Source organism: Glycine max, chromosome 14 (assembly GCF_000004515.6).
Source record: "Glycine max cultivar Williams 82 chromosome 14, Glycine_max_v4.0, whole genome shotgun sequence".
NCBI classification, from domain to species: Eukaryota; Viridiplantae; Streptophyta; class Magnoliopsida; order Fabales; family Fabaceae; genus Glycine; species Glycine max.
This window is the reverse complement of record NC_038250.2, coordinates 2581593-2601445: the sequence shown is the minus strand read 5'-3', so window position 1 is coordinate 2601445 and position 19853 is coordinate 2581593. Positions and strand designations below refer to the sequence as shown.

The 19853-nt window shown below is 30.3% G+C and overlaps 1 protein-coding gene across 1 annotated transcript; it reads right to left on the bottom strand.

Annotated features, from left to right (window-relative positions):
- Positions 1-17191: 17191 nt before the first annotated feature.
- Positions 17192-19570, bottom strand: LOC100818818 (uncharacterized). Its single transcript, XM_003545115.5, has 2 exons — positions 19134-19570; positions 17192-19008 (listed from the first exon to the last, which is right to left on the bottom strand). The coding sequence occupies exon 2, from the start codon at positions 18885-18887 to the stop codon at positions 17496-17498; it is 1392 nt and encodes a 463-aa protein (XP_003545163.1). The 5' UTR covers positions 18888-19008; positions 19134-19570; the 3' UTR covers positions 17192-17495.
- Between the last annotated feature and the right edge of the window lie 283 nt (positions 19571-19853).

Here is a 19853-nt window from a genome sequence, read left to right as displayed (position 1 = left end):
CAAATAAGACTTGCACAAAGAGAGTCATATTGCATTGAGTTTTGTTGGATTGGGCTTAAAAAGACTGAATGTTACCTTTTTGTTTATTAATTATTGCCATGCATGATAAATAATTCATGAAAATTTAGAGAATTCCACGAAATTGGATATCGTCACGTCACGTGGCTATGCCTTCATGGCACCTTTTTTCCTTCTTTTTTTTTTTATACAAACCATATCTTCCCCAAACTTGAAGCCTCAAGTGGTGCTCCTCCAATTTGTATAGTTTGAGATTTTGAGGCAGAGCTTCCTAATATAAGTAGAGTCTCTCATTTTAGTGTAATAAGTAATGACCAACCACATTAATGAATTAAGCTAAACACAAGTTTGCCCTAATAGATTATGAAGCATATTATTTGAGCATTATTAAATGTGAATACGAGAAGTACTCAAAGCTTAGAAATAAATTAAAAGAAAAAGAAAAGAAGTACTCAAAGCTTACAGCAGAATGTCAAACACTTTACGTACAACTAATTAAAAGGTATAATATTCCCTTCAATCTCCCTAATCTCGCTTCATTCTACTAGGAACCAAAACTTTTTTTTTAAACCTTCATTCAAAGGCATATACAATGTGAGTTTAATTTTAATGTATGGTTCTCATACTCCATATATAATTATTTGAAAATTAGTTATAGTATAAAAATCTTTATTATATTTTCCCACCACCCTTAAAAAAAAATCCTTCTCTTTCTTTTTATAGTATAAATCACTTGTATCTTTTAAAAAAATAATAACATTTAAGTCGAATAAGATTAATATGTATAACATGATTTTTCTTCAACGTAATTGTGTATTTCATTAAAATTTAAACTTAAGACACTATTAAAACAATTGTATACCAATAAATATTCTGGTTTGGTGAAAAAACCCTCCTCTTCTTTATTCCCACATTTTTTATTTAAAATAATCCAATAAATTCTATGCAAATCCTCTCGGTAGATATTATTTAAACACTCGTTATCAATTTTAAGATATATTATTAATTTATAAAAGCCATAAATTGAGAATTTTGAATTTTTTTTTCTCAAAAATCTGAATTCTAGACATCCCACGTGTAAAAACCTTTTTTTTTTTAAAAAAAAAAGAGTTGGGGACAAATGAAGGAGCGAAATGCAGAATGGTACGTACGTGGATAATATAATGCAGTAAAATATTACATTTACATATATATTTTATTTTACTTTGGTTCTACGGATAATGTTGAAGAATAATTTTGGCACTCTAGTGTTTTGGTTGAAGAATATATGAGCATGCAGACAAAAGCAGTGTCCACAGATCAGTGTTTCTACAGTCCCCTCATTTATTTTTGGCAATTGTCACGAACCAATAAATACAGTAATAAAATAATACCTTAATTGTTTCAGCATCGTACATCACTTATTGACATTGCAGTTATGGATGCTCCCAAGACTGAGGGATTATCTTCGTAACGTGATACTACATTGGGTCTGCGTTTGGATATCTGCTCCTGTTTGGCTTCTTTTGAATAATAGTATATGGGATTTTTTATAATTATATAATAGTAGGATATTATTAATTAATAATACGAATATTCAATTTTGGAATTTGAGTTAATTAGTTAATTAATTTTGTATACAGTTTAGTTAAATTTCTACTATATTTATTTTTGTTTAGGTATATGTATGTAGGACATTTTTTGCTCAATTAATACAAAACTCAATTTTGTATATCTAATTTTTATATCCTTATGCACAAGATTCATTGTATTTCTATATATATGCAGGGTGTCAGACTGGTACTACATATCTTTTCAAGAGTATCATTTTCATTTATTTTTTTGCAGAAATTTTTACACTGCTGCTAAACAATTAAGAACATTATAATTATAATTATATATATAAATTTTAAAGTAACTAATTATTGTTACAAAAGTAAAAAACATTATGATGTACAATAATCTAAGATTAAATTATAATATAATTTTTTTTACAATTTAATCAAATATTTAATTACATCTTTTTGAATTAATTTAATTAAATAAAATAATGTGATTTTTTTTTGTATTTGAAGGGAAGTATATATAACATTGCTTAGAATGTTAAAATACTAATTTTCATAATTCTATATATAATATGGTCTTGCAAATCAACTGCCCGAGCAAGATTGAAGAGTATCGAACTCATTTGTAACTTGAATTTTGTCAATAACGTTTTTTAGATTTAAATAAGTTTTTATCCTCATCAAATAAAGTTTTTTTCCTATTAATCTATAGAACTTTTTTTAAAAAAATTTAATCCTTGGTATTATCAAATAAAAATGTGATAACGTAACAATAATATTTGTCATATCATTGAAATGTCACGTTATGGAAAAAAAAATATGTCAAGATGATTATTTTCTCTTTTGTTAACCATGCTTTTAATTACTAATTAATTTATCTGACATTATTAATTATAACTATTTTAAACACATAAGAAATTATTATTTTTTGCTATTATATTATAGCTTATAAGTGTGAAATATTCAACCATTTTCTAAGTAATTAATTAATATTTGTTGAAAAATATTTATTATTTTTAGTAGATTCTCTCTTTTAATTATATTTACAAAGTTTTAAATTCACAATTTAATTTAAAAAATTAAATGTGAGTTTAGTATCAATGAAACCAACATATATAATGTTGATATTTTTTTTTTTTGACAAATATAATGTTGATATCTAAAACGGTATGTTTCAATTTTCAAGACCTATCCTAAGTCCTAACCATGACAAGCAGTGAAATGTCACCTTTTAGATTTGGTTGGTTGAACTATATACCCTAAGCCCTAACTCAATCAGACCCACAGAGATACTAGATTTGTTAACATGAGGCTCTTCTGTCGCCACGCGTTCCATCATTTTCCTCTTCGCACATATCCCACACCACGCGCGCGTGACCGTTGTTTTGTCTTCTTGTCTTGCCCTAGCACACCACGACACTTGTTAAACATGGATAGATTTTATTTTTGAGCAATAGATGTTTTTGCACCTTCTTTCCCCAACACCTTCATGACCTGTGGTTTCTCAGTATACACAACGTGTTCTTGCATGTGCACTGGGTTTGGATAACTGCCCTATTTCACAATAATCTCCCTCCCATTTTGCAAATTGCTATTATTTGAGCAAATGTTACAAGAAATAAGTTAGAAGGAGTATGCCCTTATTTAAATTATTATTTGTTGAAGTTTCCAAACAAAATACAAACGCTAAGGCATATATAATGCTTTAATGTGCTCACTACTCCCTTATGATTGTATATCAAAATCTTGGAGCTCCATAGGCGCCTTTTGAGCTTTTTTAAATGGAAAATGTTGAATATATATGGTATTTTTTGGGTGGTTTAATTTTTCTTTTAACTTGGTTCTTTTGCTATTTATGTTTAATTAGTTGGGGTCATGATAGTTATAAAGATAGCTTTAGTTAGAGGGTGGAGAAAGTTTTGAGTTGAATGTGACTTGATACGTACTATTCAATTTTTTAAGCCGGTAAAAGTGGTGCTTTGGAGACTTAGAAATTAATAGATGAATAAATTATATAAATCTTATTCATTCTATGTTTCTTTATATCTCATATTTATTATGAGAGTAATTTTTGTGTAAATAAATTTGTCTTACATGGTATTACCATTAATGGTTTGATTTGGTGGGACTTTCTTCCTTATTTTATCTAGAAAGATTTGTTCAGGAATAAATATGAGATGTGTCTTGGTTCAAATGATTATACATGAGTTTTGGTTTTGATTCTCCGTAATTCTTTATTTTCTTTTTGGAATATAATACAGAGTATGTTGTTTTATCCATTGATGATCGTAATATCAATCTAGTTGGAATTACATTCTTCAATATATGCTCTAGTACATCTCCTGGTTTTGATTAAAAAATAAATAAATTTGGAGTGTATGAGTAGATAAAAGAGGGACAAATAAAAAGGAAAAAAGAAGAAGAGAGCAAATGAAAAACATAACTCTTCCCAGGGTTCAAAGAATTTTCATATAATCAAGTATCTCTCACGCTCACAAAATTACATGAATTAACAAAGGACTTGGAACTCATAATCATTAATTATCCATAACTAACTTATCTACTATAAGATAAGATAATTAGTTTCTTTGCTCTATAATTAAAAATACTCTAAAACAACTTACACAAGAAGTTTATTTTTTCATAGACTCAAACTTTTATTAACTTTGAAAATTGAAGTCCTACCTTTACTATTCAACCCACCAAAATTAAGACTCTTAAAAGGAACAACTTTAACAATTTTCTCAAATTCAAAAGTTATATTAACAATCTAAATACCCCTACGTGTTTTAAACCTGCTAACTAGATCGCAGTACATGTCTATAATAGACAACTTCTACGTGTTTATCAATTATTAAGGACATCTACGATAAATTTATTTGATCTTATGAAAATAAGATGTGACTCTCATGAGTGATGAGTGTTCTTTAAAACTAATTTTAACAAGTTTTATGACATCAACCCTTATACAATAAGAGTTTATTGAATTAATATTTAATTATTTATTTATCTCATTATATCGATCTGACATGAATAGAATGTTCCGTGAGAAGCACTTAAAAAAACTATATTAACAGTGTTAGTGGACACATAACCAATTTAGGCAATGTCTATACAAGAAGCAATATATAGTAAAATTAAAATCTTTTTGTAATTTTTTATAATATATTATTTTTAAATATTAATGATCATTTAACATGTGTATTATTGAAATTATCTAGATATAACAATTAATTAAAAAGTCTTCTATGAACATGAATATTTATAAATTGGATTTATAAAATAATGTACAGCATAACTCCTTTTGATCATTTGAATTTTGAACAAAATGGTATGTTTGCTACACATGTTAATTCTACATACAAACTATCAACATTCTGAATGACCCTGACCCCGATGATCGGGACTTATTCACTTGTGCTCCACATCCTCCTCGTACCAGCTGCATCATGTTTTAGGAGTATTCCCACTAATAGCATGACCAGGTAGCTTCTGGCCCACGTTTGCCCTAACCTCTTACCATGATCACTACCACTTGCATCTAAGGGTGATCGTAAATTCATGATGCGAGGTGACGAGTATTTTTTTTCTTCTTCTCTTACTTCAACTATAATTATGATAGGATCATTTATTTGAATTTAAATTAATTTAATTTGTTCAAAACTCTTGATAATATATAACACAAAATTAGGTAATTAAACTTAATTTATAAACATAGTTGGCGAAAACAAATTAGAATAGAAGATATTATGCAAATTACCTCTCACCGATATGCAATCCTAATTAATGATTTTAGTATATCAATTTTCACATTGTGTAAAGTTTTTTTATATCTCAATCTTTTCATTTATAAAAAGAAAAAAAATTCTAACTAATTCAAAATTCAACTAAGAGAGATAAGTAAATTTTTTTGCCAAGAATTAAATTTGAATATAAATAATTTAATCTTAATTTAACACATTAATAACCTGTGTCTGTTCACTTGGTTTATCATAGTGTAAAGTTAAATCATACAATAAAAAAATTATATATAAAACTTAACCTAAGGTTTAATATATATTTAAAAATAAATAAAATGATTATAAATATAGTATTATGTTATGTGAAATACTACAGTACCCTTTGTTTGCTATACATAATTATTCAAAAAAACTATATATTCTCTTTAAAGAATATAATACATTGAATTGGACTGGGACAACCCAATTCACCCTCAAATTACATCGGATGTAATTTCTAAAATTTGATCTGTCAAAATTCGCCAAATCGGATATTGATAGAACGGAATATACCCCTACTTGCATGTACCTTATTCCAAACATTCCTATAATTACTCTTGATTGATTACTCAATTACATTTACCTGAAGCTTAATTATTTGGGCGTTGTGTCTATATATAAATACATTTCTATCGTTGTTCCATCGCTCTCCATCGCGATCCACTCCGTCATTGCACGATGGGTTTCTTCCATATTACCAACATGTAGGGTTTTACCAAGTTAGAATAATTTAGCATTTTCAAATTAAAGTTTGTCTAACCTTGCCAGTAAGGGATAACTTAATTGGTAGGATTGAACAACCGTACGTAATTGACAAAAATGGATTCAATTCTTAATAATACTTTTTCTACCTATTAAAACATTTTGTGAAGGAAATTGAAATGGGAAGAGTTTGCATTCTCATAAACAATATTTTCAGGAATATTATGACTAGTTAGGTAAAATATATAAGTGTTTTTAGAATTTAAAACTTCTAGAAATATTTTTCAAAGTTTAAAGGACCAGCGAAAAAAGTGAGAGTGAGAAGAGAAGTTAATAGTTTAGATAAGAATATTTTTGTCATTCTTATTCAAAATAAGATTGCCTTTCACGAAAATGATATGATTTGTAAAATAAAAATGTCCAAGTTGCTGTATTCAAATACTTAACTTCTCTCGATCTTCTCTAGATGCATGTCAATAGAAGAGAAGTTGAGTTTTGGAATATAATAATTAACCTGACATTTATTTTATACAAAAAATATCCATATCCACATACATATATATGGGATAAAAGAGATGAATATGTATAAAAGAAGAAACATAATACTGACACGGGGTTATTCTCTTTCAACTTCTCATTTATCTCGTATATATGCGAGTATGAATACTTATACTTTTACCATTCTTACTCAATTTGTCTCTCTTTTATTATTATTTTTCTCTAATTTTCTTTACGTTTTATACATACCCTCATAAAATAAAGTGCAACTTCAATATTTCACGAAATTATCAGTTCTTTTGTAGAAGGTAACATGAAAACCAAATCATGAACCCGTAGTCCGTAGACATTGGCACTTGGCAAGTTGTCTTTCTAGTAAAATAGCTTTCTTAATTTTGTATTTTTATCCCTTGTAGCTTTGTACTGGTACATCCTAAAATAAGATTTTTTTTTTTATCATGAGTGAAAGATATATAAACATCTTCCAACCCACTTAATTATAAATTAATAATGATAATTGTTAATTACGAAAATTTTAAAGAACATAAAAATCAAACACGTATTATAAGCACCAGAAAATAAGATCCCGTGAATAAAATTGTATTTGTGTATCCAACCAAACCAGTTTGTTTGCCATCCCCATAAAATCCCAATCACATTCACATTTATTGTCATGTTCACTCTTTCACATCCACTCTCTCCTTTCCTCTCAGACTCATTGGTAGTACGAACAAGAAGTAACCATGTCCCGTCATCGACGCCAACCCTCCCAAGCCCTTCCGCCGGACCTCTTCGCCGCCGCCGACCTCACTAAGCCCTTTGACTTCACACAAATCATCACCGAAGAAACCGGAACCGCCGCTGCCGCCCAAGCCTCACGCATTCAGACCCACCAAGAGATCAAAGACTCTCCTCTCGCCGCCACTTCTCCGGCGAAGAACAAGGCGCCGCTGGCAACCAAATCGGCTTGAACTACCGTATGCATCATGAGTCTGCTCCTGCCTCCTGCTGCTGCATTTTATGTCTGTCATTTTCTGTTTTTCTTTTTTCTTTTCTTTTCTTCTTTCTTTTTGTTTGAAATAAAAATGTTAAGATGACAGCAGAGAAAAGCTCAAGGCATTGTAACATGGTTTTCTTCTTCTTCTTCTTCTGTGTTTGAGAAACTTCCTTTTTGTTAGAGCTTGGAATGTGAGGTTTTGTTGTGATTTGCTGACCCTGCCTGATTCTATTGGAAGTTTCTATCAAGAATATTTTTATTTATTTATTTACAAATAGGTCTTACATTTTCATCCTCCTCTCCGCAGGTTTCTGGTTTTTCTTTCTCTTTTTTAGATACTCGTAATGCAGATCTTTTAAATACACTATTTTTTATTAAAAAAATTATAATTTATGTGAATCTTAGGTCTTTATATAAGGATTCTCACTCATATCTGTAGTAAAATGTGTTAAAAGGACGGAACTTATCTTTTTCTAATACATGTGTGAAAGTTAGAGAGTTGAATCTGAAATGTGTTGTTAATTAAGTTTTTCTTTTTTGTCTGTTTTAAAAATTCCTCCCTACAAATCCACACTTCATATGTGATTTTAGCATTCTCTTGATATTGTATATGTTATGAGGTCCCTTCTAAGCAATGAACCTAAAAAAGTATATGACTATTGTCCCTTTGATTGGTTCAAGTTGCTTGTTACTGAATATCTGACTTTATTATTATTATGTGATTATGATTGGATTAAAGTTGAAAATTATTTTTGTGAATTTATATATATATATATATATATATATATATAATGAAGAAGGAATAATTTATTATTTTAAGAATAAAATGTATTTTTAAGCTAATCTAAACATGCACTATCACATCACTTTTGGTTGAAGCTAGTTATTATTGTAAGATCTCTAGACTGTTGAAGTTGGATGTAATATGCAGATATGTTTGATTTTAATTGTGAATCCTGAGGCTATATTGTCACAAAATGGTCTTAATTTCTTGAAAAAGGTAATTACAGCTGAAGCCTGAAGATTTATCCTGCTGCATCACTGTAATGAATAGTATAAGAAAGTGTGGCGACCTAAATTTAAAATATAATGTAAAATCTTGATGCATAAATCTTTTAAAAATATTATACCGTCATAATCTGTGATGAGGGAATACATAAACTCTGAATTTCTCTTTTACAATAATTTCTTGGGATAATGCAATATATATTATGTCTGTTTGCTAAATTTTTCAAGCACAACAATCACACCATATATATCCCATTTCTTATATATATATATATACAATGGTTGTTTTGGGTATGTGTCCCAGCATGGCAATTAAACCGAGCAGAACATAACATGCTGGTTCTACACCAGTTTGCCACATGATGGATCGCTAACATCTCCTTAATTAATGACTTCATATAGACTTCATATATATGGGGCTGTGCTAAAATCAAACTTAATTTAAAGAGCCGAATCATTTAAAATGGTTCTTAAACCAAACCACTTTAAAACTTGGATTTGGATATAATATTAATGCACCATTTCTTCTAGCAAGTTTGGTGTACCAAATAATCTATCCATTTTTTAAAAAGAAACTTAAAACTAAAAATTAGTCAAAAATATTTTAATTTAATTTGAATTATCATTTTAAAACTTCTTTATACTTAGTTTTTAAAATTATTTAGTTTGGTTCAGTTTATTTGATTTTAACGAATAGAAACAAAACCAATCAAAATTGTTTGATTAGATTTAGTTTGCTTGTAAATACCTTGAAAAATACCGAGTTGAAGATATATACTTTGGTCGAGATTAAGTTAACAATATTCTAGTTAAGACTGAATTAATGATATTCTAGTTGAGACTAAGTTTAAGATAATTTGTTCAAAATTGAATTGAAATTAATCTAGCTAAAGTTTGTTTGTAAATACTTTGACCAAAAATAAGTTGAAGATACTTTGATCGACATCGAGTTAAAGATACTCTAATCATGACTGAGTAAAAAATACTGTAACTAAGATCAAGTTAAAGATATTATGTTTGAGATCAAGTTAAAATTATTCTAAGTAAGGCTGAGTTCACAAACTAGTTTGAAACCACTTTAATAAAAATCAGTTTCAAAACCAGTCCAGTTTTCAAAAATGGTTTAAAAAGTAATCTATTCAAAATTGATTAAGAAACAATTCAAAACTAGATCAATTAGGAAACCAAACCACTTTATCTAATCCAAAATAATTTAATTTTTTAGATAGGGAAAGAAAGAAAAAAGAGTTGAGTTTTGAGATGGTGGAAGGGTGGAGGAATGCTACTGGAAAAAAAAAAAATGAGGAGTTAGGATTTTGGTATGGGGGTTAACGTTTTGATAAAGAGTAAGGTAGGGGAACATATTTAGAGAAAATAGGTGTTGGAGTTTTGAGATGGGAGGGTGGATTGGAGGATAGTGATTGGAAAAAATGATGGGTTGATTAACCTTTTTCTAAAAAAACAAATTAAAATATTTTTAATGATTAATTTGATATGACTAAATGATTAAATTTTTATTTGATGTTAGTGTAAAAATAATTTTACATTGACAATGAATATCATATTTTCTTAGAAAAATAAGATCCTTCATAATAAAAAAAAATAACCGACATATTAGTAAAATGTTAAAAGAGTTGATTTTTATCTAAAATTTGTTAAATTAATTTATTAGATTGAAAAGAATTTGATAAAAGTAAATATTGAATTAATTGATTAATGAAAACTGAGATAGAAATATACTTATTTACCTATTTTCTTTGATAAATGTCAACACCACATTTTTGTTGCCTGGCAACCGAATTAATTTTGGTCTCTATTTCTCTTGTATCCATTTTCAAATGGCCACTAACAAAAAGGATTTTCATTGCAAGAGGGCTATAGTTCATGCTATTTTAGCGACCAAAAACTCAATACGATCGCTATTTTGATGTGATTATTTTCTTTATTACTAATATTTAATTATTGATATTAATAATATTGTGAATATTTCATATATAATTACAATATAAATAATAATAACATAATAATATTGAAATGATTTTTTAAACTTTTTTTAAAAAAGACCTAACATAAAAATAAAAATGTCTTACAGCATAGTTTTTTTTATTAAAGAAATTAAAGACATTTTACATGTTAGCATGTTAATAGTGGTTAAACACTATTTATACATTTAAAATTATAAATAATAATATATTTATAATATTTTTTGGTACAAAATAAACATAAAAGTATAGAAAAAATATTTCGCATATATTACAAATAATAAATAAGATTATAAGAATGTGGGGGTATGAATATGCTCTTTTATCTTATATAAACAACTAAATAACCCATAGAATATCAAATATCGGGCATGTTTGTTACAAATTTTTTTTTTAAAAAAAAGTGATTTTGATGTAAAATAAACTAATGATTATTTTTTCTTTCTTTTTTTTAGAGATTTTTAAATAGAAAAATCTAATTTATGTTTGTTGCAATCATAGAAAACATTTTTATTAAAGAAGCAACCAATTTAATGAGTAGTTATCAAAATCACTTCTGATTTTAATTCCATTTTAGATTTTTTTTCAACTTCTGATTGTTTTGAAAAGCTGAAGCAAATACACAAAAAAAAAAAAAATTTAAAACTGATTTCTTTTTTATATATATTTTAAAAGAAGTGATTCTTTGACGAAAAATACTGTAACAAACAGACCCATAAATTTTGCAATTAATTAATAAATGAATAATTATTTTATATGTTATGCGAATTAAACATGTTAGTATGCAAACCTACGAACCAAACTTATTAATTAAACTGCAGGGTAAATGAGCCAACTTGTATATGAGTTGAGTTAAATGGGTTGCTATGAGCTGAGTTAAAATGGACGGTTCGCATATCATAACCCGTTTACCCACCTCCAAATTCATGACTATATATTAACTTACAATGTGTCCCTTATAAAATTTCACATATATATTCTCGAATGATTTTGTATGCTTTTTTTTTTTCAGTATCACTAAATATCCTAATGCTTAGGTTAAAGAGAATGGTTAAAAAATGTCACAACTCTCTTAAAGAAATCGATTAAGACAATGGTTTATACAGATAAGTAGCACACAATCTGAATGGGAAATTAAGAATATGATACGTACCGCCACTGTGGAGGTGAGGACTCGTAAGAACACACTCATCCTCAACCATAAGAGCTGTTTAGACGAATGTGTGTAATTAACTTGATGAATATGAGGTGATAATTGAGATTGACACACCGATATATACACAACCAAATAATTATCAAGCAAGTGAATCAGCTGTCGTAAGATTATTCCAACTTAATTAGAAATTTAAAGTTTTAATCTCAGGTACGGAACTATATTAAATATGTTAAATACTTAGTCATCCTTAATTATCTAATCCGACTTAAACAAGATTACTTTCATTCAAGATTAACTATGACTTAAACAAAAAAAATACACAACCTAACAGCAAAATAAAGTAGTTAGAGAGAGCCTTCAACACAGAGAGACCCACCATGGTCACCAAATCCCCTTCAGTTAGGAACTCTAAAAACTTCATGCAAAAAAAAAAAAAAAACCCATCAAAAGTGAATCAAAACATGTTTGTATTATTACTCCATGCTTTACAGCACACAAACCCAGAGGTAAAAAGCATAAAAAATAAGTCCATTGTAGTATTATTCAAGGCACACAAAGTCACAAATGAAACCTTTTTATCCATCCCCGGTAGTATTTGTTATCCCGATTGGTGGGTTTGTTCAAGTAGAACATGTTCGCTTCTTAACGATAGAAGCCATGACCTGCACAGGTTCTACACCTATAAGCTTGCCTCCAATAAGACCTTCAAAGAGTTTGGGAGGGCTTCCTCTCGTGAATTGAATTGCAGAGGATGAATAGGGAATGCTGTTGTTGTTGGGGGATGAAGAAGCTGAAAGGTTGTTGTTGTAAAAGCCTGTGACAGAAAACACGTGAAAGGTTCCCAAGAAGCGCAAATCATCAGAAGTGGAGAGAGGGTTGCTTAGGTTTATTTCGCAGATGAGACCTGAAGCATGATGCACCGAGATGATGTCCACATCTTGATCAGGACTGAAGTTGATGATGGATTAATAATGTCAATGCCAGCAGGAATAATCAGGACTATGGGTTTGAGAAAGTCCATGCATGGTGTGGAGCTTACTCTCTAAGCCAGGTAGCCTTCCCCTTGGAGCTCTCAGCAAATGCAACCACACCATATTTGTGGTTGCATTTGTTCATTTGGTTCCTAGGGAAGGATATTTGACTCAAAAGGGATATCAACAATAATTGATGGCGATATTAATGGTAGTTGGGGTGGTGATCATGATGAAGATAATAATGGTGAAAAATTATCGTTACTATATATTGATGTTATCAAAGGATAAATGACTTTAATTTGTTGAAGCCAACAGTAGGGGAGCTCTCAAAGAGGGTGGTAAAATTGGTGGAATTGTTGCCCGTGGAGCCATTCTGAGAAGGTGGGCAAAAGAAGGGTACATGAACATTATTAAGAAGGGTACATGAATATTATTCTCCATGGTTGAGGGTGGGTGATATCACATAGATCAATAAAGTATTTTAGAGAGAAGGAGCAAAATAAGCAGGATGCAATGTGAACCTTTTGTGTCCTTATGGTAATTTATAGAACAGTTTCAAAGGTTGGATGACATGTAGTCTACTTATCGGAAATTTGTTTGGAAGTACACTTACCTATTTTTTAAGTTTTTTTTTTAAAAAATACCTCACAAATTTTAAGAAACTAATTGTTGAATGGTTAAGTCAATAAAGGATTAATTACATAGCAAAAAATTTAACAATAAAGGATTCGTTTAACTTTGAATGATTCAACTTGAAAATTTACTCTCAATAATAATACCTTTTAAAAAATTAATTATATCCTTTTTATAATTAAATAAACTACCAAACATAGGTAATGTTTTTTAGTCTGGGCTTTTATTATTTTCCAAATAATGCATAAACAAAATCCATTCCATTCATTCCCATACATCTTTTCAATTATTTCTTACTTATTTTGTTAATTTAATTTTATGAAAAATTTGAAAATAAGATAATAGTAAATCAGTAATAAATAAAGGGACGACCTCTTGTTCTTTGTCTATTTTTAATTCTCCCAGCAATTGAAACATGTCATGTCAATTAAAATTCTACATAGACTCACTCTCCCTTACCAACCTTCCTCTCATAGCTTGAATATAGGGCCCTTTTAGAATCCCACTAGAAACTATCTCACTTTGACTACGTCTCATAAATGCAATATCCTCTTACAAAACCTCAAAGCACCTCTTCCACCTCAGGCTCAAAATAGAAGCAGCCAAAGTTAAAGTCATAATCACAATCACTAACTAGAGTCATGTATGTTGGAAATCCCACATTAGGTTGAATTAGGTCAAAATTTCACTTATAAGAATATAAACAAATAAAGATTGAGTTTTAGTAGATCCATCACATTGGCTGTAGCCCAAGGTAGTGATATGAACTTGGGAGCTGCTATTGGTTCCAGCCTACTTTGTTATTGGCCTCAACCTCCCCCCGGAAAAGTCCATTTTTGACCCTCCCTCTTTTTCCTTCCCCATCATCTCACCCCCCCCCCCACCACCTTCTTCTCACTCCAATCCCCCGCGGATTGACAGTCCTCTCACCACAATCATGCAACCATTACCATCATTGACAACCTCTGCGTTGTGCCACCACCCTATCCCATCTCCTCCACGCCACTTCGCCACCATCACTGAGCAGCCATGCACATTCATCGTTACGCACTCCTTTTCCATAATGAAATCACATTTTTGCATGAATATTTGACTTGCACAAAATCGTGGTTTCATTGTGTTAAGAAGGATGCTCTAAAATTAATATAACAACAGAGTCATGCTCCCATTGTGCTAAGGGGGATAAAGTGACGCGCAATGGAATCATGATTTCATTGTAGATTTTGTTTAACGAAATTACAATTTTATGAAAATGTTTTTAGAATAATAAAAGTCTCAATCCCTTGGTACGATCTAAGAACAATTTTAATGAGACCAATAATAACTTCCTTTGAACTTCTCATGTGACATTAGATCATGTGGTTTGGATCCAATGCACTCCTTTTTGGATTCACTGTTCTCAAGCCAACTTGGATTTTAACCCTACAAAATCCTTATCCTTCTCCAAAACTTATGTGGGGCTCAAGATATTTATTTATTTTAAATTTTCATTATTTTATAATTTATATAATAAAAATATTTATTTATTAGAAAATTTAATTATATAAAAAATATGTATTTTATGTGATGCACATGCTACGATACTATTTCAGTTCATAAATAAATAACTATAACAAAACTCAGTATTATTCACACAGTATAAACTTATTATTTTTTTAAAACTTTTACATGTGAATTTTTTTTTACAACCATTTACATGTGACTTTCATTTACATGTGACTTTGGTATTAGTATTAATGGATAATATAAAAAGATAAATTTTTCTGTACAATACATGGAAGATCAACTTTTTTTTTTACTGAAGGAAGATCATTTTTGTTATTTCTTTTAACTAAAAAAATCTTTATAAGTTGCATTTAGAAGTGCACACGAATCAAAATTTTATAAAACTTCATAGAAGAAGATAAAGTATATGTACCAGTTAAAACTATTTGATTGAATTTGGTTTAAATTTGAAAAAGAAATTCAACAAGCTCACATCAAACTAACCCAAAAATCAAGTTGGTATACTTTGGCCTATCAAATTGATAACTATAATTTAAGGTATAGAGTTTAGAATCATTAGTAAAGAAAAATAATATCGTAAAAATATAAACAAAAAATCCTTAAATTTAGAATATTAATTAAAAATGTATTTGTCTAGGGGATATTTTTAAAGAAAATTATATATATATATATATATATATACTGGTTAGATTTCAGTTGGTTTAATTTAAAAAAAAATATGGACTTTTGTGTGAAAAACAAAGCAATTTAAGTAGCCAATGTTTGGTTTAAAATTACAAAAATACTTTTTTCAAATTTTAACATAAAATTGTGCATTCTAATGTATGAATTGAGAAAGATTTATTTTTTATTGAGAGATATTAGTAATTAATATGTTATAGTAAAAAGATTCGAACACATAATTTTTTATTACTCTAATTTTTATTTGTTCTGATAATCATCAAACCACCTTATAACTCTCCTAATTAAAAAATAAAATATTATTATTTTTAGAATAAAAGTACTTTTAAGCTCTCCTAATTTTAATTGAGTTAACCAAGTCTAATAAACACCTCTAATGTATAAAATAAAATGTATATAATATCAAATGCCGTACTAATTATTTAATATTCAAATAATAAATATCAAAATATGAGAAATTTGTTATCCAAGGCAACCATAATTGGGCGAACATTGTCCCATCCCATTCCCATCACTTGTCAGAAACGTGACCTTTAGTCTTCACTTGATAATCACAATAGCCAATAGACTTTCCTATATTACAAAGCAAACCTCTGAAAAATGGTCCTAATTAACAGGACAAAATGTAATAATAAAGCAACCAATTCATAGTCAACATCAACAACTTCGTATGGGCCAGTTCCGAAGCCAATAGGCTTTGTTTGCTTGATCTAACAAAATTGAGGCGTGTCGTATTTTCACCCTTTGCACATAAAAACATGAATATGCTGTTTCTTCCTTAAGCAACACTACTACAGTAACCATTATCTCAACGACAACAACAACAAAATGTACAATTTCTTTGGCTGAAAACAAATTATGTATGATTGATGATGTGCCTACGTTTGATTATGGTTTCTTACCTAAACCTCACTAATTATTTTTCACTTAAATTCAGATGCAGTAACGTTGATAATTGTGACAGATTTTTTGCAATTTTGATTGTGCAAAAAGCAATAACGAGAACAATGTGGACGTGGATTTTGGATTCCACATATTAGATTTCCTTGTCTGCTCTGAACTGTTTTCACGATGAACTCCATATTGTGTTGACAAAATTGGTGAATCTGCCCCACCATCCACCAGAATAACAATAGTCAACAAAATTTGGCTCAGATTTCTTAGTCTTTGATCATGACATTAGTTTTTAATGGAAAACGTATATCGCATATTGAAGAAGAATGGTGAATATAGTTTAAACTCTCAGTCCTCTGAAGTACTAAGACTGTGCCTTCTTGCAATTTAATTAGCCACACAAGTATTATAACTACTGCTATCAGAAATTGCACAAAATGGATTATTCTCAAACAATTTTTTTTTAATTAATCATCTCATCCTTACACTTTGTCTCATCTTTTTATTTAGATTTTATACCTAAAATTCTATGTTTTAGTCTATTTATTCATCCAATTTTTTTTTACGTTTTAGTAGTTGTCAATTTTCTAGCAATATAAAACTGCCACAAAGTAGAAATATAAGAGTTAAAACATAAAATAATTGTTCATATGAAAACTAAAACAGAGAATTTATAAATGGAAGAATCGAACCCATATCCTCTTATAGCAACTCAACACGTATTGTTAATTGAGTCACATTAGGTTCTAAAAGAATAGCTTTTACTCAGCATATATCAATTCCTCTTTACAAGAGTTGCCATTTTTTAGTACATAAACATGCTTTAAAAGTCACTGATTTTAATGGTATAGTAAATTGACAAAAACCTTGCCATGATTACACTATAGAAAACTTATGCATACTCATGAAGATTTTTTGGGTTGCACAGCCATGAGTTAAACAATAAACAAGACATCTAAAACAGAAGATTATTGTCATCACCTAAAGTACAGGTCAAACAAACCAGGACTAACTAAAATCTTTAATAAATATCACTGAGGAAATTGAGGTAGGAACCTAATGCTATAATAATTAAATTCTCACAATCTCATATGCTTGCTATTTTCAGCACCAAGAGGGGTGATCAGAAAAAGGCTCTACTACCATAAAACACACGTGAGCCATCCTTTTTCTTCTTATCCATTTCTAATTTGCTGCTGTCATGATTCTGAATCACATCACCATCACCATGATCCACTTTTTCAGGTTTGTCAAGGTCCATTGGGAGCTTCATTTTTGCCAAGGACTCAGTGAACTGCTGCATGCTCCTCATATACATGTCCACTATTTGTTTTTGCATAGCAGCTTGCTCAGCTTCTAAATTGATGTTCCCTAGTGGACCTGAAAAAACTTGACCAAACTTTGCAGCTTCTGTGTTGTTGTTATTGGTTTTTTTGCTTTCCTTTTCCTTGCTTGAGAAGTTTGCATCTTTGTCATTTCTGGCCTCACCTTCTTCTTTCTTGGAAGTTGGGGTATCTGGACCAGCACAACAGTTTTGAGTACCTTCCACAGTGATTGACACAGTGACAGAATTTGATGAGTCGCCAGTGCTCAAATGGTTCTTTTTCTCAACTGAATCGGCTGAGTTTCTATCATCACTCAAGGTTGTGATGGTGGAGCCTAGGAAGCAAGAGTTCTGAATGCTCTCATTTGGAGAAATGGACCCTACATGATTCTCATCTTGTGAACTGATAGTCATCTCATAATCATCAAGTTGAGGAGATGCACCAAGATGAAGAAATGGTAGTGACCCTCCAATGTTGGACCTTGAAGGAGCAGAAGTAGTACCTTGAGAAGCCAAATTGAAGTACTCAGATACCATTTGCTGATTCTCCTTCACCACACTGATGTCAGGAAACTCAATTCTAGCATACTCAACTGGGTCCAACATAACTTCTGAGATCTTTCTATCAAGCAAAATAACTTCTGATGATATTGATGAGTTCTTTGCTGATTCAGGTATCAAATTCACTGATGAGTTGATTGCCAAAGAGGGGTCCAAAGACAATGTTAGTTGGACAGTTCCTGCAGGAGAGTGGAAAAGATCAGTGGAGGAAAGGCTGTAATCTTCAGTCACCTTTCCTTTGCCAACAACTTGTGCAATTGGGACTAAAGCAAACCCCAAAAGCTGGTCTTCCATGTGAATCCTTGACCTACTAAACATCCAAACTTCACATTTCAGAACAGCATCTATTTGGGTGATCTTCATCCTCAATTTTTCATTGAATGTTGGGTTTTTGCCACCTCCATTGATAATTCTTGTAGAGAGAGTCTCATCAGGGTTGTAAGTGAGAGAGAACTTAGCATACACATCCTGGTTGTCATAGATGCATATGTTATGAATATTCCTGGCATGGTGGACAAAGATATCAAGAATCCCTAAGAACTCAGCTTCTTCATCTGCATGTGTCCTTGTGTTCAAATTTGGATTGTACCTGAAGCTGGAATTCTGAACACTCTGATTGAATGAATCCATTCCAAGTTTCAACCTTTGTTATGCCTTGGAATTTTGCTTTGCAACCAGCCAGAAGGTTTCCAAAATTAGGAAACACGAGAGAAAAAGAGTTGGTGTTGAAATTTGGATCATCAATGATCACCTTTTGGATACATAAAAGACCAAAACAAAAAAACTTGATTATAGAACAAGCTACAAATCAGTGGAAAGTAGAAAAAAAATAAAGTATCTAAAGGATTAAACAGAAAAAGAAGAGGGTTTTCTCACCTAGTAGAATGAATGGTAACAAAAAGTTAAATAACCTGGCTCTCTACGTATGTTGGGGTGAGTATCTTGTAGTTGAAGACATTTGTCAAATCAATCCATGAATTCGGAACAAGCATGGATAAAGATAGAGAGAAACTTGGAGTTCAATGAAGTGGCTTGCTTTATGGAATGGGAGTGGGGTTTAAGGACCTTGTGGTAGTAGGTGAAAAATGAAGGATGAAGGGTGAAGCATGGAAATGAACAGAGAAGAGTATCATGATGTACATGTTAGTTTGGATGCCACTTTTCTTTTGGTGTTGGGTTTGCTTTGCTTCACAATGCAGCTTCCATATATATATATCTGTATTCTCTATCTAGTGCATAGCTTGCTCCACTGATGACACTAATGCTATTGGAGGACCCACTTGCCACCATCTTCATTATCACTCTCCCCGCTCTTCAATTGATGCTACCCTCAGCTTTCAGACAACATAAATTGCCTTGTCTCTTAAGGGCTTAGAGCCAAATTGTCCTAGCTAGTAGTAGTAATGGAGTGACTCATGCATGGTGGATATATAATCATGTCTTTCTATATTCTCTGTTTTGGAACAAAAACAATTCATCTCCTATTGGAATCCGTTCAGGTCAAATCATGGAAATATTGAGTAACCAAGATAACAAAATCTTGGTTTTAGTTTAACATTCTAAAATATACTTTATGATATTTATATATATCATGCG

What these genes read in the sequence shown, in the direction of transcription:
- LOC100818818 (XM_003545115.5), bottom strand. Translation starts at nt 18,887, where the DNA reads ATGGATTCATTCAATCAGAGTGTTCAGAATTCCAGCTTCAGGTACAAT.